The sequence below is a fragment of the Rhyacophila brunnea genome, unplaced genomic scaffold, assembly GCF_057557595.1.
Source record: "Rhyacophila brunnea isolate RB1 unplaced genomic scaffold, BYU_Rbru_1.0 scaffold_4, whole genome shotgun sequence".
NCBI lineage: Eukaryota > Metazoa > Arthropoda > Insecta > Trichoptera > Rhyacophilidae > Rhyacophila > Rhyacophila brunnea.
Window position 1 is genome coordinate 17,351,279 of NW_028233068.1, and position 27,011 is coordinate 17,378,289.

Here is a 27,011-nt window from a genome sequence, read left to right on the forward strand (position 1 = left end):
CGTTTAAAAATTAATAAACACAAAAAAATTTAACACCACTGCACATGGATGTACTGAAATATTACTATATTCTAAAACATTAGAGCGAGAGGTTTAAAAGAACACTATTTTATGTAATAAAAATACTTTATGCAGTCATCAAATGTTTAAAATAAATATAAAGGATAATTAGGCTTCAAAATTATATAAACAGATTATCTACAACGTTTAAGAAATGTCCAGGGTTGTGCTTTGAAAATGCAATAAATGCTCCATTTTCACCTACGCTGAGCATGTCCCCCCTAAAGTCAGCTCGCGGCGAGAAAATAGGTAAAGAAATAATATTTCTACCCACTATTGGTAAAAATACTCTACATGGAACCATCAAAGATTATGGTCATAAGTATTTAGATTTTGCAGCGTTTCAGAACATGGTGATTGGCACGACGCAAGCATTTTGATATAAATACACATGAAAAGGTATATGGAGGTCTCTATACGAGAACACATTGAACCAAATATACCACGTTTTTATTAAGTCCGAGGTTATGTCGACCACCAATCAAGTTTTTACCCTACAAGCAATCATGGGAAAATGCTATGAACATAAATCAGATGCATTCCACTTATTTTTTGACTTCCAGTCAGTCCAGGAGTCTACATCAATAGTCTTTGTATGAATCATTACAATCAGTACAATAAACTACCTGTTTTGGCGAGTGGCTATCAGTCATCCCTCGTAAAAAAGTCTGCTAATATTACCCCTACCCTGTGGACGACCATGTTCTCCGTTTAGGTTAAAAATATAATGTGATTTAGATTTTTCTTCTTCTATCTTTCAGTTTTGTGGATCCAGCGATACTGGTCCAACTATTGTGTGTTGCGACAGCGGGGTTCCCCCAAACACTGCAACTACCACAACCACTCTTGCCCCACCCGGACGATCGCCTTTGGAAGCTCTCCCAAGCACTACTACTACTACAAGCAAGACTACCACAACCAATCTTGTCTCACCGCCTTCGAAAGACGGATGTCCACAATTACCACCGAAGACTGGTCAAAAATCATGGGATTGTAAGATTGTTTTGAAACCATTCATTTAAGAATACAAATAATTATTGATAAATATAATTATGAAGTAGTATTCTTTTTTCACTAAATAACTAGATACTTACGAGTACATCATGTAACTGTTAATTTATTTGTGTTAAAATTTCTATTCATCGTAGAAAGTCATCGAATTGATTAGAATAAACACAAAATAAACCAGCAAACGCCGATTGTTTTTTTTAAACAATAACGTGCATATAGGTATATAAAATATTATTTTTAATATTAGAACAACCCATGAGGCCCAATGACAATAATCTAGTGAAACAGTAATGCAGTAATAGAGGTGAAACAAACAGCACTCAGGCTTTGAGACAGCGCTCGAAATAGACACGTATACGAACAGGAGCGCTCGACAATTCTCTGAAGATGTTTTCATAGTGTATTTTATAAAAATATGTATGTTGGATTTTCTATTATATGGTATATCTAGCTCATACTCATATTTTTTCCACGAGACGGAGCGATAATTTTACTTATGTCACGAACCGGAACGGCGCTCCTGGGCGCTCCGGTCCACTTTGAGCCCTGCTTTGAGAAAATTACATAAATTTATTGTAACGTCATGACACGAGCAGAAACGCCGACCTTCAGTTAGTGTTTGTGGCAGAGTATGGTTTAACGACATAACTATACAAATCTAGCCTTGTAGTCAATTCTACTTCTCAATAGCCTTGCGACAACCTCACGACACGGTTCAGACAGGATATATAAGTCCCATGGTTCTAAACTATGGAAGAATCAAGAATGAAATGGTCGAAAAAGACCATGAAAAGGTAACCAGTAGCGTAATCGTTTAGTATTAGGAAGTAAAATGTATGTTGTTAACCTTTTCTTTGTAAATGTAATAAAATTTTACGTAAAAAATTTCGCCTCCAAGAATCGAGACTGCTCAGTGTAATTGGAACGCTGTGACCACAGGCCTCGAGATGACACGTCGCGTAGATTTGGGCGCGATCTATTTTGGAAATAATTTCCGGGAAATCTCCATTAAACTTAGAAAATAAGTTATGGGAGAGATTGTTTACGTAAAATTTAGCAAGTACATGCTTCAATAACTTTTATAGCAATAATGGAAGTGTATGAAAATTGGAAAAGAAAATTGAATATTTATAAATTTATATACTGTATAATTATGAATAAGGAATTTTAACACTAATTTTATCAATACAAGATAGAAACTAACTACCGTTATAAAAATACTGTAAACGCGTACCTATATCTATAGATGCGTAATTATAATTATAGATTTTATTAATGCTATAACTCGCTGACTATAATGAATATTGTAAAAGTAACGATTGGAAAAACTTAAGATTCTGGTATAGATGGGTTTCTACCCATAAATAATAATAAATCTTAATCGCATCTTGGGTAAATAAAAGAATTAAATACTGCAACTAAAAATACAAATTGACGCGTGACCTTGAACCTTAACTGAATTCTGTCCGACTAGAATTTACGGCCCAGCTGTGCTGGCTCGCGAGGTAAAAATAGATTCAAGGTTACATCCATATTACTATATAAAAGTCACTATGCAAGATTAAATAAATTAGTAACTACTCGTGTATAACATCTTGTTAGGATTAAGCATTTATATATTTAAGTTGAAATGTTAAGTATAATATTATAGTATTTTCACGTAATAATGTTCGTCTGAAAGGTAAATATCGAATGAAACGTTTTCTGCGGCTCCAAATAGTTTTATTAAAACTTAGTAAAATTCTATTGGCCTAAAAAGGCCAAGAGTGGTGGAAAGGACTAGTACGTGGGTGTCAACCTTTCGTTTTGACATTTTAAATTTAAAGACTGCCATTCCCTTATTTAGTACCCGAATACTTATTCCGATACCTCGATGGAAAGCTAGAAACTTTCCCCTTCGTTTGAACACAAAAAATCATATAAAATCAACTATTTTGCTTACGTCATCGCAACGGCGTATTTAAGGGACTTGTTCTAGAGGGTGATCGAAACACCCCTATTGAAACTTTATTTTGTGAAAATAAGGTAGAGTAAATTTAACCCGATTTAATTAGAAGATATCTCTATTAGAAAGTTGCCAGGAACGGGAGATATATGTAAATTTATCCCGTGAGAGAAAGATATACATCTGCTATCCCTTACGGACTGTTTCCTGTTAAACCTCTATCCGAAGGGTATAAAAGGCGACCACTTTTCCCGTAAAATTATTAGTTTCTACACTTCTCACCAGCGATCTCCTACTAAGCAGCAGTCCTTCCGCGGATACGAGATACGGTTCTCAGTAACATTCGTGAAATTTACCTACAATAAGTCCCCATCGACGGGCAAAAAGTAACGCGAATATCTCGTATCTGCCGGTCGTGACGTGTGCCGCAAAACGTAGCGCGAATAACACGTATCTGTCGGTAGTGACGTCGGCCGCTAAAACGTAGCTCGAATACCACGTATCTGTCGATAGTAACGCGCTCGCGGAGTAATTTCATTTTTCATTACTCATCATACGAGGTGACGTAATCGGGATAAATTACGTGATCGGATTTGTTTTATAAAACAAATTAATAAACTCAGTTTGTAATAATAAATTTTACAAATCTTTTTTCGGAATTATAAAATAAATTTTTGAAACTTTATTAAGTAAACATAATCATAAAATAAATTTTAGTAAACAAATTCATAAACATAAAAACAAATTTTAGTAAATAAATTTGTAAACATTAAGCAAACCTTTTGTAAACAAGTCTGTAAACACAAATAAATATTTGTAAATGTACTGTGAACATAAATAAACTTTATAAACAACAATAAAATAATTTCTATTCTTTTTTATAAACCTAATACTGTGTGACCAAAGAATAATTTATATTTTCTTTCTTATGGGAAAATATTTCTCGAATTAAAAATATCCAAAGAATATCGGCGTATACATTTTCTGAATTAGGTGTGACTTTTTGGGAACTCGTGAAAGATTTCACAGAGATCCTATAGTGAACAAATAAATAGTTTGCTGATACTTTAATGAGATTTAATTACGGGAACAATGACAGTTAACCTTATTGTGTGACCGTGAACTCTAGTACCTGAATAAATTCGGCACCACACCAGCTGAGAGTTTTATTCGGGAATTCAAAAGTTGTGATACTACAAAGGAGATCCACCTCTCCTAGTTCATCACTAGTCTCCTCAGTGACGGCCCGGTAGCATTATTGAGCTAGCCGTGAGCCGGGTCATGTCAGTCACCGGGAATCGAAGCCGAGCCAGTGCCATTCGAACTTGACTGAATTTTTCACTTTTGTAAAAATGGTTTTATTTTTATGACATTTAGATAGTGACATTAAAAATTTGAATTGTATTTTTAAATACAATTTATATTTTTGATGAAGCATGGACAAAATGGATTCGTCAAATGGCTAGCAACTATTTCTCGTAAGAGGTTTTAATATTATATAACTTTTATTCTTTGGGGGGCCATATGCTTGGCATAGGAACTAAAATATGTATGTTTTTTTGGTTGTTTAAACTGATTGTCCATCAGTGCCTCGTTTTAAATACAAGTTTGAAAGAATAATAATTATGATATGTGAAAATAATAATATATCAAATACCTATATAGAAAGTTTAAACGATATTACAATTTATTTGTGACAGATTAATGAAAACGTAAAAAGAAGTATGGTGTCGAATGGTAAACACAATTTTCTCAATCATTTATCTTTTAAAATATCAAATTGTTTTTAAGGATTTTCTCGATGCAAATTAAAAGCAATTGGTGAATGTGTTAACAAAATCATTGAAGTCGCGTTTAGATAAGAGATTAGTATGTTATTATCGAAGAGATTAAAGAGTAATAATTATATTGATCTGTCAAAAATTATATATTGTAATATTGTTTAATAATACTTTCTATAATATCCTCAATACCTATAGTATACATCACAATTATTATACTTCTCGCAAACCATTTAAATCTTAAAATGGGGCACCGGTGGACAATTAGTTTAAACAATTAAATAAATCGCCATATTATTGCTTGACATCAAAGAATGGAAGTAATATTAAAAAAAACTCTTACGATAAATAGTTGTTAGCCATTTGATCAATCCATTGGATTCATGCTTCATCGAAAAATGAAATGTTTATTTTTTTATCACAACAATCTCAATTTTCAGAAAATTAAAACTAGCCTTGCAAAAGTGAAAAATTAGCTAAAATTTAATGCCAAACTGACTATTTATTTTTTTAGAAGTAACCGTCTAATATTACCTAGGTACCCGAAGATATTTTGAAGAAATATCAAAATGCATCTTAATTACCATTAGCCTGGACAGTGGACTGTTGGATGAAGGGTTCTCTAAGCTGATTCTATTTTTATTGGCCCTATGATTTGAACAATCAAGCGAGACGCTGGCCGTTGCCAGCTGGCTCCGCTAGTTGATAATTAATATTATAATATTACATACATTGATATACTACTAGATGAGCAGTTCCCATACAAGTGTCATTTTAAAAATGTACCACAAAAGATATAACGAATATCGTCTTATCATATTTCCTTGTAGGTATAATGCGTTAAGACCGTTAACATGGATTCCCGAATTTCACCCGTATATGTATGATTACATATTATGTTGTTTTAGATTGCATTGACGTGGCCAACACACTCTTCGGATGTAATAACAGTCTTCCACTTGGAGATCCGAGAAAGCCAAAAGGATTGTGCTCTAATTATGTTGATAATCATCGCGAGCGTAGAAATACAAGGTTCAATATTTAAATTTTTGTCATTCAACCCTAAAACTGCTCAGTTTGTACATTAAAATCTCGATAATTATCATAATTACCGTGACGTCATGGGTATAGGTACATGAAGGCCTGTACCTATTACAATATAAGATTTTAAACGGAGAAGATTGGACGCTTGTAACAGGAGCTGCAAGCCTTCAGGGTTATCAGCGACAAGCAGCGCATGCCCTCAAAATACTTTAAACGTCGATTGCGGACGAACGGGTGGTCGTAGGAAGCTGAAAATTGGCGCAATCGATAGCTGAATTTTTATATGAATTTACGGTTGAAGGTCCGCTTCTTCCAACTCCAGGGGACGGAGGAATTCGAAGAAATTATGCCGAACCCTGTTCCGGGTCCGAGTGTAAAAGAAGACTTCATATTGGAAGAAGGCTTGAAAAACGCGCAAGTATTCCCCGAAGAGGATTCATTTTTGCAAGTAAGCACGTCGGATCCCAAACAAAAAATGGCACAACCAGAACCGGCCGTATGTACCCCGTGCCATGTTAAGCCGGAACTCCATTCCACCTATGAGGGTAGCCCAAAGCAGAGCGTTGAGCTTTTTCTCCGACGCTGCAAAGAATATTGCGAAGCTGTGAAGTACCCAGCTGAGAATTGGACAGAGTTGGCTATGCGTCAGCTCAGAGGAGAGGCCAAGACTTGGACACATCAGACAGTTGGCGGTCGTTTAGTAACGACCTGAAAGAGCACTTCGAATCGCCTTCAAGACGTCGTGCTCAACGAACGGAGCTCGAACATAAAGAGCAAGGATCTCAAGAGGGAGCTTATGGTTTCCTCCTGAAGAAGATGGAATTAGCCGAGGTACTCCTTCCGGAAATGAAGTCGGAAACCCTGGCTTCAACCTTTTATGACTTACTCACCGTGAGCGATCAAATAAGGGTTAATCAAGAGAAATGGAAGACGATGGACGAGCTGCTTGAAGTAGCTCATACACTTCGTCCATTAAAGTCAGCACTGGCATCCGTGCCACCTACTACAAATGCCACCAAGGCGAACAATGAAAGGAGACCCGTACCACAAAATACTTGGCGCGAGAAGCCGCGTTCGGTACAAGAGACTAACATGAAATCTGATAAGACTACGGAGGCTGTTGATAAAAGGCCTCCACGGCAATCGGACCAGCAAAACGATTCGGAAAGACCTGCGTACCGCCCACGTCCTCGCATTGATGAGTGAGGCGGTGCCAGACAAAGGCGCTGTCAACATTGTCCTGGCTTCCATGAAAATAAGGATTGCCCAGACAGGCAAGCAGCTCAGCAGACCAGAAAGGAGCCATGAAGACGGCTCGCGGGCCGGGTTGATCGTCGATGGCTCCAAGACGACGAACACTGGCGGACCGCCGAAGAGAAGACTCAAGAAGGTGACACGAACGTTCCTCGAACGCCGTTCAGCCGAGTTCTAGCTAGTGACATAGACGCTCTTCTGGCGAATAGGGTTAACTGTGAAAGTGAACTGAAGGACACCCTTCCGGTGAAATCATTTAACCCTAAGGTTCACTGTGAGGTCGAAGCTGGCCCCAGTAACCAAGTTAATCTTTGTACAGGTCCTCTTGTAAAGGATAATAGCGTAAGACCGGAGAAACATCGCAAACGTGATATTAAGAATTCTGCTAGTAAAATAGTAGAAAATTTTAATCCTTTTACCGGCGGCGAAATAGAATATAAAAAGTTTTTAGATAAATTAGAATTAGGGAGTTATGAAATAAATGTTGGCAACAAGGAAGAAGGTTATCAAGATAAACAGTTAAAGACAGCTAGCAGTGGATGCGGCGAAGGCGTAAGCAGTGGCGCTCTTGGTGTGCTGAGAACATCGGCAAACGTAAGTAACTGTAGTTTCGTCGATACTGACGACAGATCTCTTGTAACAAATAATTTAACGAATTATTGTGCTTCCGCTAACCATTTGTGTAAAAATATTAATAGTACTAACTATACTAAAGCCGAAGCTGGCAGTTTACTTGAAATTAAAAGCGATGTATGTAGTTTAGATAGTCGATCGTCGTTGCAATCCAGCAACGAAACTTTAGGAAGGGACTTACCTTTTAAATTAGCGAACAGACCCCACGAGGCTGACGTTAAGAATATTATTAGGAAAAGTCGAACTAATCGTCGACTACAAAACATTAATACCTTCGGTAAATTAAGGCGAAATAAACTTAATGAAGAAGAGCTCATAGCATTAGATGACTATAATCGTTATCTTAAGCAAAAATCAAGTAAATGTAAGTCCTTTAGTATTAAGAACGTTAAAAATAAATTGTATAGGCTTAATAAGATTAATTTTGATAGCGTTAAGTTTGAACTAAGAAATATGAACTTAATGTACATAGATAAAGCTAGATATAGTGACGAAAGAGTTGTTGTGTATGATCATCGTCTCAAAGGCGGTGATATACTCAATAACGGAGAACAAGAGTTATGGGACTCAGCTACGGCTGCCCATAACCAACAAAGCAAAATTTCTACGGATTTTCTCGGTTCTGTAAATATTTTAGATCCTAGGGACAGGTGTAGTCGGGGACAGAACTTTGCGGCGTGTCAAAAGACACTACCATCTGTAACGACTGCAGACCGTCCAAATAGCGTAGTCAGAAGTACGTGGGCAATTGTAGGTAGTACGTTGGATGCGCCGGGTGAAGAGAAATTGCCAACTACTGCAATTGTACGTAATAAAAATAGTTTACCTCATAAAGATTTAAATATTATACTTGATAAAAATGTTAGTGTTAAAAGTGTTTTAAATACTAGTGTTAAATTGATATATATAATTGTGATAAGCGTGATATACATATCAGTGATAAGTGTAATATATTTTAAATTAATAGCGGAAAGAGTGTTGCTAGTTAAGGCATGGGGAAGCGCATGGCTTCCACGCTAAGTCCTTTACTAGTATTCGGAGCTGCGGTGCGAAATAGTTTGAGAAGAATCTGGCTAATGAAAGAGCAGACGACCCGGTGGTATCACCTACGCCGCTTTCCAAAGCTACCAGCGACAGAGACGAGGGAGTGCACGCCCTGTCAGAACGTCGTATGGATGCGCAGGAATGTGCGCGGGAAGAACTACTGGCGAGTTCAAAAACAGATTCCGAACTTAGCGATGGAGAAGCTGAAGTAGAAAGAATTGTTGACTCGACAATATCTAATGAAGAGAGGATCCTTGGCGAGAGGCTGGATGCGTTGGACGCAGTCTTACAAGACGCCCCCATCAAGATAGCGCCCCCCAAAAGAGAATTTAGGAGAGTGGGACGGTTGGGAGGGCGGCGCCCTGCGAGGACCAACTTCCCAACGCCCTGGAGCAAAGATCAAGGTACTACCTTTGGCGAGTGGCGGGATGCGTTGGACGCGAGCGGAGGGGAAATACAGGATGCCAACCACATCCTATGGGAGTGTCTGAGTATGTGCTCCGAACGGGAGGAAATGCTCAGGTCGGTCCAACCAGCTGTTGGACCCATCGGCCCGTCCGACCTGGTTGCTACTAAGGCCAATTATCTTGCTTTCAAAAAATTTGCGGCGTCTTACTACGGGCGTGAAGATCTCTTCACATAAATTTTGCTGCCTGTATGATTAGCTTCGTTCTTTAATTTAATAAACAAGTAGGTTCATTTTCTTTTTAGTAATTTCCATGTGCTTTTTCTCTCCCTGGCACTTTGCATTAGAGTAAACTCAGTAAACTCAGTCAGAGCTCACTTTGAGCGTAGCAATCTAAGTCTTGGGCATCTTCTCCCAGGACACTCCCAGGCCAATTCTTAGATGCTTCACATCACCAATTGATGGGTCCCGTGATACTCTCGATTAAGACCGAGGGTGGTACGGGGCGGGTTTGGTGGAGGGACTTTAACTTCAATGTCTTACGAGACGCCCCCATCCGGAATGCGCCCCCCAAACGTCAGTATCAGCGTATAGGCCGATCAGGTAAGCGTCGCTCAAAGCGATCGCTACCGCCATCGCCTGTAAGCTAAGTCTCTAACTAAACCGAGCTATAAGTCTTCCAGAGGAGCGATAAAGAAATAAGTCTATTATCGAAGCGAGCGATAAGACTTCGAGAGGAGCGATAAAGAAATAAGTCTCTGATCGAAGCGAAAAACAAGTCTTTTCTCGAAGCGAAAGAGAAATAAGTCTTCGGGGAGAGCGAAACGAAGAACGTGTTGCTAATTAAGGCATGGGGAAGTCCGTGACTTTCGCGCTAAGTCCTTATTAGTATTCGGAGCTGCGAAACAACAAGTCTTCGAGAGGAGCGATAAAGAAATAAGTCTATTATCGGAGCAAACAACAAGTCTTCGAGAGGAGCGATAAAGAAATAAGTCTATTATCGGAGCAAACAACAAGTCTTCGAGAGGAGCGATAAAGAAATAAGTCTATTATCGGAGCAAACCACAAGTCTTCGAGAGGAGCGATAAAGAAATAAGTCTATTATCGGAGCAAACAACAAGTCTTCGAGAGGAGCGATAAAGAAATAAGTCTATTATCGGAGCAAACAACAAGTCTTCGAGAGGAGCGATAAAGAAATAAGTCTATTATCGGAGCAAACCACAAGTCTTCGAGAGGAGCGATAAAGAAATAAGTCTATTATCGAAGCAAACAACAAGTCTTCGAGAGGAGCGATAAAGAAATAAGTCTATTATCGGAACAAACCACAAGTCTTCGAGAGGAGCGATAAAGAAATAAGTCTATTATCGAAGCAAACAAGTCTTTTCTCGAAGCGAGAAAGAAATAAGTCTTCGGGGAGAGCAAAACGAAGAAAGTGTTGCTAATTAGGGCATGGGGAAGTCCTTGACTTCCACGCTAAGCCCCTAATAGTATTCGGAGCTGCGAAATGAAAACGTGTTGCTAATCTAGGCGTGGGGAAGTTTGTAACTTTCACGCTAAGTCCTTATTAGTATTCGGAGCTGCGAAATGAAGAGAGCGTTGCTAATTTAGGCGTGGGGAAGTTCGTAACTTTCACGCTAAGTCCTTATTGGTATTCGGAGCTGCGAGAAATAAGTCTCTTGATTGGGATTGATTTCAAATTCTGTAGAATGTAATATATAGCTAGGAGTATTGAGCGTTAGATTAAATAGGTTTAAATGACCCTATGTAATTTAATATTAAAGGTATTGTCAGGGGAGTCTCCCTGGCATATCATGGTACTATGCCGTATTTTCTAGTAAGCGGGAACGTGATTCGCGACGGGAAGTCGAACTCTACTTCTGTCCATGGGTTGTAAAGGGAGCGTCTCCGTGAGTCCTCTTCCTTGCGGTTGTCCCTCGGCAGGAAAAGCAGTAGTCGTCCCATACAGCACTCACCGTCCTCAAAATAAAATTTTTAACTTCAGAATTATTGAATTATATAATTTTCTTTTATTAATTAGAATTTTAAGACCTGAATCTGGGCGAATATTAATTATAAAAAGTAAAAGAAAAACTTTGTGTGCATGCGCAGATTTTGTGTATTTTATTTTGAATATGCTTTACTGTTGCTTTATCGCTTTGCATTTTTACGGTGTCCTGAGGTGTTGCAATGGTGAATTGAGACTAGACATATACAGTTATGTCTTTATTAAGGGTGGGCATTTGACACGAGCAGAAACGCCGACCTTCAGTTAGTGTTTGTGGCAGAGTATGGTTTAACGACATAACTATACAAATCTAGCCTTGTAGTCAATTCTACTTCTCAATAGCCTTGCGACAACCTCACGACACGGTTCAGACAGGATATATAAGTCCCATGGTTCTAAACTATGGAAGAATCAAGAATGAAATGGTCGAAAAAGACCATGAAAAGGTAACCAGTAGCGTAATCGTTTAGTATTAGGAAGTAAAATGTATGTTGTTAACCTTTTCTTTGTAAATGTAATAAAATTTTACGTAAAAAATTTCGCCTCCAAGAATCGAGACTGCTCAGTGTAATTGGAACGCTGTGACCACAGGCCTCGAGATGACACGTCGCGTAGATTTGGGCGCGATCTATTTTGAAAATAATTTCCGGGAAATCTCCATTAAACTTAGAAAATAAGTTATGGGAGAGATTGTTTACGTAAAATTTAGCAAGTACATGCTTCAATAACTTTTATAGCAATAATGGAAGTGTATGAAAATTGGAAAAGAAAATTGAATATTTATAAATTTATATACTGTATAATTATGAATAAGGAATTTTAACACTAATTTTATCAATACAAGATAGAAACTAACTACCGTTATAAAAATACTGTAAACGCGTACCTATATCTATAGATGCGTAATTATAATTATAGATTTTATTAATGCTATAACTCGCTGACTATAATGAATATTGTAAAAGTAACGATTGGAAAAACTTAAGATTCTGGTATAGATGGGTTTCTACCCATAAATAATAATAAATCTTAATCGCATCTTGGGTAAATAAAAGAATTAAATACTGCAACTAAAAATACAAATTGACGCGTGACCTTGAACCTTAACTGAATTCTGTCCGACTAGAATTTACGGCCCAGCTGTGCTGGCTCGCGAGGTAAAAATAGATTCAAGGTTACATCCATATTACTATATAAAAGTCACTATGCAAGATTAAATAAATTAGTAACTACTCGTGTATAACATCTTGTTAGGATTAAGCATTTATATATTTAAGTTGAAATGTTAAGTATAATATTATAGTATTTTCACGTAATAATGTTCGTCTGAAAGGTAAATATCGAATGAAACGTTTTCTGCGGCTCCAAATAGTTTTATTAAAACTTAGTAAAATTCTATTGGCCTAAAAAGGCCAAGAGTGGTGGAAAGGACTAGTACGTGGGTGTCAACCTTTCGTTTTGACATTTTAAATTTAAAGACTGCCATTCCCTTATTTAGTACCCGAATACTTATTCCGATACCTCGATGGAAAGCTAGAAACTTTCCCCTTCGTTTGAACACGAAAAATCATATAAAATCAACTATTTTGCTTACGTCATCGCAACGGCGTATTTAAGGGACTTGTTCTAGAGGGTGCTCGAAACACCCCTATTGAAACTTTATTTTGTGAAAATAAGGTAGAGTAAATTTAACCCGATTTAATTAGAAGATATCTCTATTAGAAAGTTGCCAGGAACGGGAGATATATGTAAATTTATCCCGTGAGAGAAAGATATACATCTGCTATCCCTTACGGACTGTTTCCTGTTAAACCTCTATCCGAAGGGTATAAAAGGCGACCACTTTTCCCGTAAAATTATTAGTTTCTACACTTCTCACCAGCGATCTCCTACTAAGCAGCAGTCCTTCCGCGGATACGAGATACGGTTCTCAGTAACATTCGTGAAATTTACCTACAATAAGTCCCCATCGACGGGCAAAAAGTAACGCGAATATCTCGTATCTGCCGGTCGTGACGTGTGCCGCAAAACGTAGCGCGAATAACACGTATCTGTCGGTAGTGACGTCGGCCGCTAAAACGTAGCTCGAATACCACGTATCTGTCGATAGTAACGCGCTCGCGGAGTAATTTCATTTTTCATTACTCATCATACGAGGTGACGTAATCGGGATAAATTACGCGATCGGATTTGTTTTATAAAAACAAATTAATAAACTCAGTTTGTAATAATAAATTTTACAAATCTTTTTTCGGAATTATAAAATAAATTTTTGAAACTTTATTAAGTAAACATAATCATAAAATAAATTTTAGTAAACAAATTCATAAACATAAAAACAAATTTTAGTAAATAAATTTGTAAACATTAAGCAAACCTTTTGTAAACAAGTCTGTAAACACAAATAAATATTTGTAAATGTACTGTGAACATAAATAAACTTTATAAACAACAATAAAATAATTTCTATTCTTTTTTATAAACCTAATACTGTGTGACCAAAGAATAATTTATATTTTCTTTCTTATGGGAAAATATTTCTCGAATTAAAAATATCCAAAGAATATCGGCGTATACATTTTCTGAATTAGGTGTGACTTTTTGGGAACTCGTGAAAGATTTCACAGAGATCCTATAGTGAACAAATAAATAGTTTGCTGATACTTTAATGAGATTTAATTACGGGAACAATGACAGTTAACCTTATTGTGTGACCGTGAACTCTAGTACCTGAATAAATTCGGCACCACACCAGCTGAGAGTTTTATTCGGGAATTCAAAAGTTGTGATACTACAAAGGAGATCCACCTCTCCTAGTTCATCACTAGTCTCCTCAGTGACGGCCCGGTAGCATTATTGAGCTAGCCGTGAGCCGGGTCATGTCAGTCACCGGGAATCGAAGCCGAGCCTCCTGATGAAAGGCCAGTGCCATTCGAACTTGACTGAATTTTTCACTTTTGTAAAAATGGTTTTATTTTTATGACATTTAGATAGTGACATTAAAAATTTGAATTGTATTTTTAAATACAATTTATATTTTTGATGAAGCATGGACAAAATGGATTCGTCAAATGGCTAGCAACTATTTCTCGTAAGAGGTTTTAATATTATATAACTTTTATTCTTTGGGGGGCCATATGCTTGGCATAGGAACTAAAATATGTATGTTTTTTTGATTGTTTAAACTGATTGTCCATCAGTGCCTCGTTTTAAATACAAGTTTGAAAGAATAATAATTATGATATGTGAAAATAATAATATATCAAATACCTATATAGAAAGTTTAAACGATATTACAATTTATTTGTGACAGATTAATGAAAACGTAAAAAGAAGTATGGTGTCGAATGGTAAACACAATTTTCTCAATCATTTATCTTTTAAAATATCAAATTGTTTTTAAGGATTTTCTCGATGCAAATTAAAAGCAATTGGTGAATGTGTTAACAAAATCATTGAAGTCGCGTTTAGATAAGAGATTAGTATGTTATTATCGAAGAGATTAAAGAGTAATAATTATATTGATCTGTCAAAAATTATATATTGTAATATTGTTTAATAATACTTTCTATAATATCCTCAATACCTATAGTATACATCACAATTATTATACTTCTCGCAAACCATTTAAATCTTAAAATGGGGCACCGGTGGACAATTAGTTTAAACAATTAAATAAATCGCCATATTATTGCTTGACATCAAAGAATGGAAGTAATATTAAAAAAAACTCTTACGATAAATAGTTGTTAGCCATTTGATCAATCCATTGGATTCATGCTTCATCGAAAAATGAAATGTTTATTTTTTTATCACAACAATCTCAATTTTCAGAAAATTAAAACTAGCCTTGCAAAAGTGAAAAATTAGCTAAAATTTAATGCCAAACTGACTATTTATTTTTTTAGAAGTAACCGTCTAATATTACCTAGGTACCCGAAGATATTTTGAAGAAATATCAAAATGCATCTTAATTACCATTAGCCTGGACAGTGGACTGTTGGATGAAGGGTTCTCTAAGCTGATTCTATTTTTATTGGCCCTATGATTTGAACAATCAAGCGAGACGCTGGCCGTTGCCAGCTGGCTCCGCTAGTTGATAATTAATATTATAATATTACATACATTGATATACTACTAGATGAGCAGTTCCCATACAAGTGTCATTTTAAAAATGTACCACAAAAGATATAACGAATATCGTCTTATCATATTTCCTTGTAGGTATAATGCGTTAAGACCGTTAACATGGATTCCCGAATTTCACCCGTATATGTATGATTACATATTATGTTGTTTTAGATTGCATTGACGTGGCCAACACACTCTTCGGATGTAATAACAGTCTTCCACTTGGAGATCCGAGAAAGCCAAAAGGATTGTGCTCTAATTATGTTGATAATCATCGCGAGCGTAGAAATACAAGGTTCAATATTTAAATTTTTGTCATTCAACCCTAAAACTGCTCAGTTATATGTGCTTCAGTAAATATATGGACACTAAATGGACCGGGGTAAATTGGGCATTAGAAAAATAATGAAATACTTATATATTATTTAACCAAAATTATCGGACAATGATTTTTTTTTTCGTTTCAATTATTGGCCTTCAGCAAATAAACTTTATTCTTATGAGATGTTCTTATTAAGCAAACATTGTGTTTGTACCTGACATAAAAAATAGTTCCATTTACCTATTGAAAATAAATTTAAATTTGTTTTACTGATATTATTTTAAATTCTTCATTTATTTCATAAAATTCTAACAATATGGAAGATTTTCAAATTTTAATAGTTAATTTTTGTTTTACCACCATCGCGTTTATAACCATGTATTTTTCAGGTCACGTCGTGTTGCTGGCGGTATGTCTGCTGGATTAAATGAATTTCCACATTTGGTATGTCTCTTACTAGCTACCTACCAAATAAACAGATAAGCTTATACAGATTTTAAACATATTTATAACACAGAGCGTGTACCTATATGTTAAGTTAAAATGAAATAATAATATGTATGTTTGTTCCTTCCAAATTTGAAAAAAAACTTGAAGGATCGAAATGCATAGCGCATAGGTAATATCATATTGAAAAAATCAACATAATTATTGCAACATTTTCCAAATGAGGCATTGTTGTATAATAATCCATTATCATTATTCTAATATTGACATTTCGTTGCGTTGATAAGTATTGTATTTGAAAGGTGCATGACAGACAAAAGATTCAAATTAGACTACATCTACATAATATCTATGTATAATATTTTATTTTTACTACTTGTTGTACTTTATTACTATAATAATATGGACTGTATTACGTAATACAGTATGCACGCTACAAGAAAGACTGCGAAAACTGCTGAAGGTATAGATTGGTATTGGTTGGCTTGAATGATACAATCCTTGGTCCAAAAAAAGAGTTGAAAAATAAAATTATCCAAAAAATAATAATTGGGGCGAATTTCGTGTTTTTTTTTTGTTAGATTTCTAGCGAAAACAACAAAGCTTTCATACAGATTTAACAATATTTGAACTAGGAAAACTCTTTTTACCAAACGAAGAATAAAATAAAATGATTTGTCAAAATATTATGTTTATAGTGGGAAAACATCTTCTTGGCTATATGTTAAACTGTGAACTAACATGCTCCGCCCATTTTTAACCGCACTTCCATTATAAACTAACAAGCTCCTCCCATTTAGTAAACAACAGCTCCTAGAAGCGTAGCCAAGAAGATGTTTTCGCACAGTATACTGGAAATTTTAATCCGTATTAGCATCGCGTTATTTTTGTCGTCTTGTACCGCGTTCTCGCGTGGCATTTTTTTTCAAATTGAGATTAAAATGTTTCAATTTTTTACATACCCACCTATAGTGAACATTACAAGTTAATAATTTAAGACGTTCACAACGTGGCATTTAGAAACAAAGAAATATTAATAAAACAGTGTTTTATAAAAGTTATTAAACAGTAGAAAAGTGTGAATACAAAAAAATATATATATTACCTATATATAAATTAGATGCAAGGAAGTACACCGAATGAGCTAAGCAGACCCTATTTTAAAAAATTATAAAACAATGCCCACCTATACATTATAGTATGTATATATATGATGTATATCGTATATCGAATATATCAATATACGAAAAGACACGGGAGTCGGGAAGTACGCAAGACCAAGGCCAAAATTTGCAGTGTCTTTTTACAAATGACAGCTATATGGTAAAACCAAGTCTAACTGTCAGCTTACTATCAAACGCAATGCCAAGATCCCTTACAGATGGTATTGGCAAAAGAACTCTACCATGCTTCGAATATTGAAAAAATAATATTCGCGAGGCTCTGGTAGACGATGATATATTTAGCGTTTATCAATATTGAAATCCAGTTGGTTACACCCGCTCGAATTTAATATATCAACGACGGTGTGGTATTCCCGCATTCTATTTTCCTTCTGGTTCACTAAACGTAAGGCGCTTCATGGTTTATGGTTGCCATAATTTCATCCGAATTCATATCCTACTCACATACCTATACCTTCGATTATATTATATCGTGTCGTCCAGGCACATGGTAAGTCACTGTTGAGCCGTGTATGCGTAAACACCTGCACTGGTCACTACACCGCCACGTGCTAGCCTACAGGGTGACTAATTCATCAATCATCATTCGACCATAATTTCATAAATAGCTGTTACCCTATGACAATCAAAATGTCGCTATCCAGATACAGCAAGTACTGGGTGACTCACGTGAAAGTGAAAGTGATATACCTACATAACAATCTACAACAAGTGTGTGCGCGCAGGACCCGAGAGCGCTTCAAGATCTAGCAGTCTGGACCACCTCAACATCAAGAGTTAGTGCCTGGATAAAATAACTGCTTCCACTGTCCACCGCCAATAACCAAATCATTTAGTCTTTTCATACAGTCCACAAAATATCGTCACCAGTTATTATTATTTCCGTTATTTTATTGTACAGGCGCTATTAGGATTCGGTGGTGCAGTTGAAACAGCGGCATGGGGATGTGCCGGTACACTTATTCACAAAAGATGGGTGCTCACTACAACTTACTGCACTCTGGTCCATTCTTCGAAGGGGTAAAATCAGCGCTCGAAATGGAAAAAAATCCGAACCGGAGCGCTCCACAGTTTTCTCAAGATTTTTACATAGTAAAGTTATCAAAGTTTATGTGTTTTTTTCATAAAAATAAGTGTGTTAGATTTTCTATTATATGGCCTATCCAGCTCAGATGGTCAAATTATTTATTCCACGAGACGGAGCGATAATTTTACCGATTTCACGAACAGGAACGGCGCTCCGGTGCGTTCCGGTCCATTTCGAGCCCTGGGTAAAATGAATATCAATAATGTTAATAATAGGTACACATAGATACCAAATACCTACAATAAATATAAGTAAGTACTTAGTATTAGGTGGATATCCCATCTAAGGACGCCGGACTGGCAATAAAATATAACGGTCTGTATGTACTGTTTGGTTCAATATTGAAAGAAGCGTGTACAGCCTGGCGCGCTCATAAAGGATTGGGGAGGGGGGGGGGGGGTTTCAGGTGCGGACCTTGTGTATGAAAAAGAAAATACCTAGTCCCAGGTATTTGACAGCAATGCTTAAAACGTTTTCAGCGAGAACAATTACATCCACATTTACTTCCGCTACACCGCTGGTATGGTCCGAGGAACAAAAATGTAGGTACCTAACAAGATCATAAAAGACACTTCAAGGGAGGCTCGTAGAACAGAAAGTAGTACGCCCTTTCCCCTCAAAGAGGTTTCCCGACAGGCGGTAAGGCTCTAAGAGGCTTATTAACTATATCTGCAGTGGTTAACCATGATTTTATTTAAGTCAAATTTACTATAGTGTAGTTGAGTGAAATAATAAAAAAAGTGAACGTTGCATAGTTAATGATATATCTAATGTTAATCAACTTCCCCATTACATTGTGTGTACGACAATTATTGAAGGTTTCCCGGGGCTATAATTAATCAAATACTTTTGAAGTGTCAAATAGTAACTATTAATAGTTTTGAAATGCAAAACTGCATAAGTGATTGTGTACCACTTCTTCCTCTCAATTCATATCCGATGCTTAGAGCAAATGATCAAGAAACGGCGCTTCCAAAAATCTTTATCGCTCAACAGCCTTCTTGCATCATTGGTGCGTTATATTCAAATATATGGTTTAACCTAACCCGAATAAAACCGGTTGTGGTATGTATGCGTGTCAGGTTTGGTCAAATTATGAAGTCGAAGACGATGATGATGAGAAACGGCGAAAGAATGTAATCCTTTTTACCCCGGTTGTGATCCTGCATCATTATGTGACAGTGTCACCAATTCTGACACAGCACTCGCTGTTCTCATGCAGAAATTTGAGTATGGCGACGGTTTTTGAAGAATTCTGTTTTTTAATAATATTCCATATATATGTGAAGCTCTTGCGGCCTGTAAATCATCGAGAAAGTGTCTTCTTCTTTAATTTTTCACATCCTGATCAACACAACATATTATTCAAATTTCAAATTATTGCATTGGGAATTATTTTTTTGGTCTAATGAAATAGTAGCAACAGTCACTTAGTGGTTTTGCCTTTCAACAGTCATTATTAATTTATAGCTCATGTCGCTATGTTAACAATAAATAATCGTAACCGTACCTAAATAATATTTAATATTAGTGGAATGTATTTACAATAATTACAGGACTGGACAGTGGACACACTATCATAACATAAGAGTATTTAAGTTCTCTAAGTAATAAAATAATTTTGCCTCAGTTCTTTTCGAATGATTTTATTTGCCATTAATATACTGCGCTTACCATATAAAATGAACTAACTTAATCGCATACAACTTTCATAAGAAATGATTATGTCTTATTAGATCATATTATTACTAAGTGTGTTTTGAGTGTCTATCAAATTGAAGTATCTGACTGCACATAGATAATAAAACTTAATAAAATAACACTGATTATGCAACATTATCTTTTCTATGTTTATCTTCATTCCAGAAATTTAAAATTCGTGATTCTTGGAACTCCAAATTTTGATGCAACAATCGACAAAAAAATGTATTTTGATATCTCGCACGTTGTGCAAAGTCCAGATACCAGATATGATTCAATTTACCTATTGCATCTTAATAGAGAGTAAGTAACACGTAATCGTACATAGCTATTCCGCTTATTTTTTATTATTATTGTTTTACATTCTCACTTCTATTTATTAGGATAAGTAACGCACACCCGGTACGTTTATATTTATTAATATTATTGTTAAATTTCGTATCAATACATAGTTATGCCGTAATATTTCACTTTTTGTAATATTACGTCTGTGAAAAATGCATGCTTAGCCAGCATTGCCAACTTATCGTTTTTCTTGCCAGATCTAGAAATTTTTAATAAGCATCATTATAGCTTACATAATTCGCATCTGACATGTGGCGATAAATCTAGCATTTATCGATACCGCAAACAGCTTAAAACTTATCACAATAAAGCTAGAATAATTTACCAGATTTGCTTGAATTTGGTCTTTTGTACCTTATACGAGGGTTGCCCAAGAACTATTAAAGACCTTTATTCATTTTCGGCGACGCGGGTGTTATTTATCAAAAGATGGCAGCACTGGCGAGTAGCGCAAACTTCCCTCTCCAAAACGAGTGGTAAGCCGGATCGGTAGCTGCTTCAGTGTGACCTTTGCGTCCGTTTGAGATAGACGCTCTGCTGTCGAATCTCGCTGCCTACGAGGTGCGTACAATCATTCGCTTTCTCAGCCAGAAGGGAGTCCACCGCGACACAGGCGACGAAACATAGGTTCACCACCTAATGCCAAGTAAGGCTACCCCTCTTCATCTCGCTCACGAAAATTTCGTCAGACAATCACAAGGCGGAAAATCATGGCAACCCTGTTTTGGGATCGAAAAGGCGTTATTCTTGTCGATTTTTCCCTCAAAGGACAAATATAAACGCCAAACTTTATTGCCAAACGTTAAAAAAACCTCCAAAGGGTTATCGAAAACAAGCGACTAGAAAAGCTGAGGAAGGGCGTGTGTCACAACGCTCGGCCCCACAAAGCCAACGTCAGCACCGCGCTTTTTGACTCATTCAAACGGGATGTCCTCCGTCATCCTGCTTATAGCCCCAACCTGGCGCCGAGTGGTTTCCATCTTTTTCTTCACCTGAAGCAATATTTGGCCGAAAAACGCTTCGAGACCGATGAGGACGTGGAGGAAGAGGTGAGAACATTTTTGAGGACGGCGGCGCCGGAGTTATACGACAAAAGGGAATCAAGGACCTAGTGCCACGGTTCACCAAGTGCATGGATCGTAATGGGGACTACGTCGAAAAATAGTGGGAATATGTACCTAAATGTCGTATGCTTTGTTTGTAAAATTATTTTTTTTCTGATTTTTTAAATAATAAACGTCTTTAATTCTTGGACAACCCTCGTATCTCTAAAATAAAATCAATATTACCCAGACTGACTGTTGACTGAATTGGTTACATGCATTAATTTTTAATTTTATGACTTATTTTATTAGTATTTTCTTAAAGTCTGGGTGTTTATGATTGTTTCTCTTCCATTACTAAATTTACTATTGTTTCAGTGCACTACTGTCATTGGGCCTCATGGTCTGTTGTAGTGTTAAAAAGAGTATATGTATATATATTTTATAAATCTAAAATTAAAAGTGCCGGTACTGTTTGGTTATCAGGAATACAGCGGAAAACACATTTTGAAAATAGCCGATAAACTGGATTATTTGTTAGGTTAACCTAACCAAACCGAACCTAACCCAAACTAACAAATAATCCAGTATATCGGGTATTTTCAAAATGTGTTTTCCGCTGTATTCCTGATAACCGATCAGTACCGACTGGGTACAACTCTTATGCTCATATTAAATCGGCAGATTCCGTCTGGGCCGACCGTCTCCCACGATTGCGAAAAACTATTATCTAGGGGTAAAAGTCACTTCACTTTTTTTCAATTTTCTTTTTCTATTAGTATGTATATAATATACTTATATCTGAGGTGTTTTCAAATTATGTATATTCAATATAAAAGAATATTACATTCTCAATAATTGTGAATTATTTGTTGAATAAAAGAAATAATTTATTATTAAATTAGCTTGAAGTTTCTGTCACCAACTGCCACTCCCTGGACTTTTTGGTTTCGGTGGAGGGAATTTCAGTTTGTAGCGGACAAGTCGACTGAAACTTTAGTAGAAAACATAGAGTTGGATGATACACATCCTCGCGTATTGGAGGGGACATGCTCACACCAAGGGTCAGCGGGTGCAGAAAGACAAATGCAAGTGCGCATTGGGTATATTTATTATTGGGTATATGTATTATTGGGTATATATGGCCTACCTACTTCAGACAGTCAAATTAATATTTTCACAAGGTGGAACGATAATCTCGGAGATTTCATGAACCGGAGCTGTGTTTCGGTACGCTCTAGTCCAGTTCGTGACCTGATTATAACCATTTGTTTTTGTTACAACATGTATTATATTTTCTTTTTACTTTGCAGTGCAACATTTGGTCCAGCTGTAATTCCAGCATGTCTCCATGTAGACCCAACCATTAATATAAACAAAGCAGTTCTCGCTGGATGGGGAAGTACTTCACTAGATGGACCACAGAGTACTGTTCTCTTAAAGGTAGCTACTCTAAAACGGTTATCAATAATTATTGTTATCAATGATGACACTTTTTTTAAAAATCACACTTGGCGAATGCGATTTGACTCGTTGTAAACTTAACAATAATTACACACAGGGATTTCAATGTGATCATCGTCGCCATTCTGTATTAACTACTTGTATTATCCTACAGCTTTTTTCCATTTTGGCGAGCGATTGTGTGCCTTATTTTTTTATGTCTGATAGGTCCAAAAAAAACCCATTACCTTTAATATTTGGTTTTCAAAAACCAAAGTATGAATTTGAGAAATTTCTACCCTCATTTCGTTCTTTTGCAGTGTATTTGATTGATCCATAATAAGTTTTCACAAGTGACTTTTTTCACTTGCTAATCTAATTCTATTCCTCTGGTATTATAGCAATGCGGTTACCCGCCGAGGTAAAATTTTGATTATATTGAAGTCAATTCAATTTCACACTTCCCAATAATTGAGAAATATGATGATAAAGCGTTGTTGTATTCAGTAGATTAGTAATATTAAAATAAATTACTATTTTCATTCCTAAACAGAGCATTTTAAAACACACAATATAGTTTTCATAAAACCATTTTATGGAAATAGTTAAGGCCGTTCATATAGGTATGGCGTCACACTCTAGGGGAGGGAGGTCTGATATAATGTGATTATTTGTGACGGAGGGGGAAGGGGGTCAGCCAAAAATATAACAGGATTTGAAAAAGAATATTAGGGATCGGGATTTATGGATAAACATAAAAAAAAATCGATGTTTGTATTTATTTACGCGCGTTAGAAGTTATGCCTACTTCTTTGGCGTAACAAAACAAAAACAAAACTTGTCATAAACTAGATTCTTCGACTAGTTCTTAATTATCTTGTGAAATTACACACGTAAAAAAACGGGCCGCTTATTGAAGCGCCGTTGGTTTATTTCTATAAATTTTAATTTATATATTACTAAATTATATAATTATTTATCGTTGTTTTTATTTTTAAAGTAACAACTTTACTGCCACTATGATGTTTAATCGTTTGTTTACGTAAGGAATTGGAAATTGCCGACAATAATAAATTCGCTGCCTAAGCAACGGAACAATTCTAAACTATAATATTATACTGTATAATCGTCACGATTGCAGTATCATACTGTAGCATAAAGGTAGTGCGTTCGGATGATAACCGAACAATCGGTGGTTTTAATCCAATCGAGTGCGTTTTTTTACGTGTGAAAAAATAAATTATATGTCAAACGCGCCAAAAGAAGTATAACTTCAAAATTTCTTCAAAAAACATTTTTTTGTATTTTAACGTTTAGGTCAAAAATGTGACGTGTAGACAGGAGCCTAACAAATTATGTGACGATGGTTAAAAATAGCCAACATCGTGTAACGTCATAATATGTGAACCTTAGTGGAAACAAGTAGAAAACTACGGTGCCGTCAACACATATTTTTTATTAGATTTATATCACAATTTTATTAAAATCCAACACCATGGCAAGTAAGTACACATATTGTTTTTCAATTTGTGTATGAGTCAGAGTATGGACCTAATAGGTTGAGCAAGTGGCTGACATGCATTTTTCATAAAAACAAAATCTGTTAATAGAAACCTCCACTTTGTGGAGGCCCATATTATGATCCTATTAGGATCGGACATAAACAAAATAAGTATAGTGACCGATATATTATTTCAGTACGATAGGTTGATAACTAAAAATCTGCTATTTCACGTTTCTGTGACGATTCTTGTGTCTATCCTCTCGAACTACATATCGACGGTCCCCAAAAAAAGCGCTATAAGTTTGCGTTTTAACTTTTATTGAGTTTCTGCGATACTTTGTGCATATCCTCTAAGAAATTCAGAACTTCTTCTTCTTCGATGGCGTTACAGCTCAAGTCGAGCCCTGGCCTCCTCCACCGCCGTCCTCCAGCCACAGCGGTCCTCCGCACGACTTTTCCAGTTCCTGATTTTTAGCAGCTGGTTGGCATCTTTTGTAATGTTATCACCCCATCGTGTGCGTGGCTTTCCCACTGGCTTTTCTCCACTGGGTTCAAATTCAGAACTGGAGCAGTACATTTTAAGATGTTAGGTTTTCGACTGTGGTGCAAATTTATGTCAATATAACGTGTTTACCAAACTGTGTCCACAAAAATATAATCATATCTCAACAAAAAATTGTACTGCATTCTATTTTACGAATAAGAAGTCATATTACTTCTTGTTACATTCTTTTACGAGGATTTAAATAGGCGCATGGTTTATCATTTATATTGATGTATCACATTAAATTCGCATAACATGTTGGTTTTCTGCGGAAAAATCGTCAATCGTATTATGCCCGAATGTGAAAATATTTTATTATTTAATAAACAATTACCTAGTGGAAAAAAATATTTTGCACTTACATAAGTACCTACTTAAAACCTGCTCAGTAATATGATGATTAAATTTGTAAAACTATATATTTATCTACATTTATCATGATCACCCACTTTCCATCCACTGCCGGATAAAGGCCTCCTTAAGCTATCTACAACCTTTTTGGGTTAATTACTCTTACACTTAGATATCTAAAAAACAATGTCGTAATGTTTAAATTTTAATATATAATATTATTCAATATAAATAAAACAAATTTGTAAATTCGGATTAAGTATATAAATTTGTAAAATTATATGATTTAATTGATAACAAATATTCAATATAAAACGACATATTGTTATCAAATTAATATTACTCTCACTACAAAAAAAAAATATTTTGGACCTAAAAAATTCAAAATATTATTTTTTTATTAGTAGAAAGTGATATATTTTTAATAAACTTTCCCAAACTTACCCTACGTTGGAACACTTCGCAAATCCTGAAATGTTAACGGAACACCTTGTTTATTTTATAGGGCAGGTAAATACATAATCATAGGTGTAATATTAACGTAATAAAATTTCGCCGTTTCCGACCACAATTCCGATGTTAATTTGTTCATCCCAAGTCCCAAAATATGACAGACGATAAAAAGCACGAAAAAAAAGCAAGGAAAGAGCCATCTTTTCGCCATCACATTTGGACTAAGATGTCAGTAGGTATCTACACTAAGTACATAATTATTAAAAAAAAAAAACTAACAACATACATAAACGAGCAAGTATTTAAACTGCTTCAGTTCATAATTTTTATACTACTTACAGATTTTCACAATAAGATATGCGCATGTCAAAGCCGATTTCTAACAACTACATGGCAATGTACGGCAGTTAGAATTACAATCGCATGATGTAACTAAAGAATCTGGTAGAGGTTCATTCATCATTTCGTCCATCCAGTTCAAAACCACCATAAGTGCTAAAATTGTGTTTTCCTGTTCCTAATTAAAATATATAGATTTTTGTTGATGGTGACAGGCATGCATTTATTAGATTGAGATATCCATGATCGATTAACCAAATTGATAATAATAGCAATTATTGAAAAAAAAGAAAACATATTACAGCAGGATTGTTCTGAAAGGAATGAGACCACTGGAGATTTCTCACCAAATAACACAGATGATGAGTTGAGTATGTGTGTGAAAGAAGTGATCAAGAAATGGATTCCACCAGTGATTGAAAGTCACGATATACTTATCGATGCCAATAGTCAAAATACAACTTTATCACCCAAGCGACATCGTCAACCTAAAAACTGGAAGCGAAATATTGCAAAAAAGAACGTACATTTTGGTAAACAGCATGTAACCATTTCAAGTAAGATCATTGCAACTAAGTGTGTCAAAGGCAGTTGCAATGATAATTTATTGTAAACGAAAGTGTAAACTAAGTTATCACATCAATGTCAAGTTGTCATCAATACCAAGTTTTGGAAAATGGGAGAACATATTAGACAACGTAATTTTATCGTGACCCATACTTCTGAAGTCTTCCCAAAATATAGACGCATAAAGAAAGGTGTGCCCAACCGAAAACTAAATTTGTCATACCAATTGACATGGGACGGTAACATGATAAAGGTATGTAAGACATTCTTTATGAAAACATTAGACATAGGTGATACTTTCTCAAGAAACACTCGTGACAAGGTTTTGGAAGATCAGTGCACACTCTGTGGAGGGTTTAAGAATGCT

The 27,011-nt window shown here is 35.8% G+C and overlaps 1 protein-coding gene across 1 annotated transcript in view; it reads left to right on the forward strand.

Moving 5' to 3' along the window:
* The window catches only part of LOC147067013 (venom protease-like), a 47,013-nt gene that overhangs the window by 16,919 nt on the left and 3,083 nt on the right, over positions 1–27,011 (forward strand). The window contains exons 3-8 of the mRNA XM_085954617.1: positions 822–1,053; positions 15,486–15,609; positions 16,026–16,080; positions 18,169–18,287; positions 20,221–20,358; positions 22,757–22,886. Coding sequence (XP_085810743.1) covers positions 822–1,053; positions 15,486–15,609; positions 16,026–16,080; positions 18,169–18,287; positions 20,221–20,358; positions 22,757–22,886 — 798 coding nt within the window. The remainder of the gene's footprint in view (positions 1–821; positions 1,054–15,485; positions 15,610–16,025; positions 16,081–18,168; positions 18,288–20,220; positions 20,359–22,756; positions 22,887–27,011) is intronic.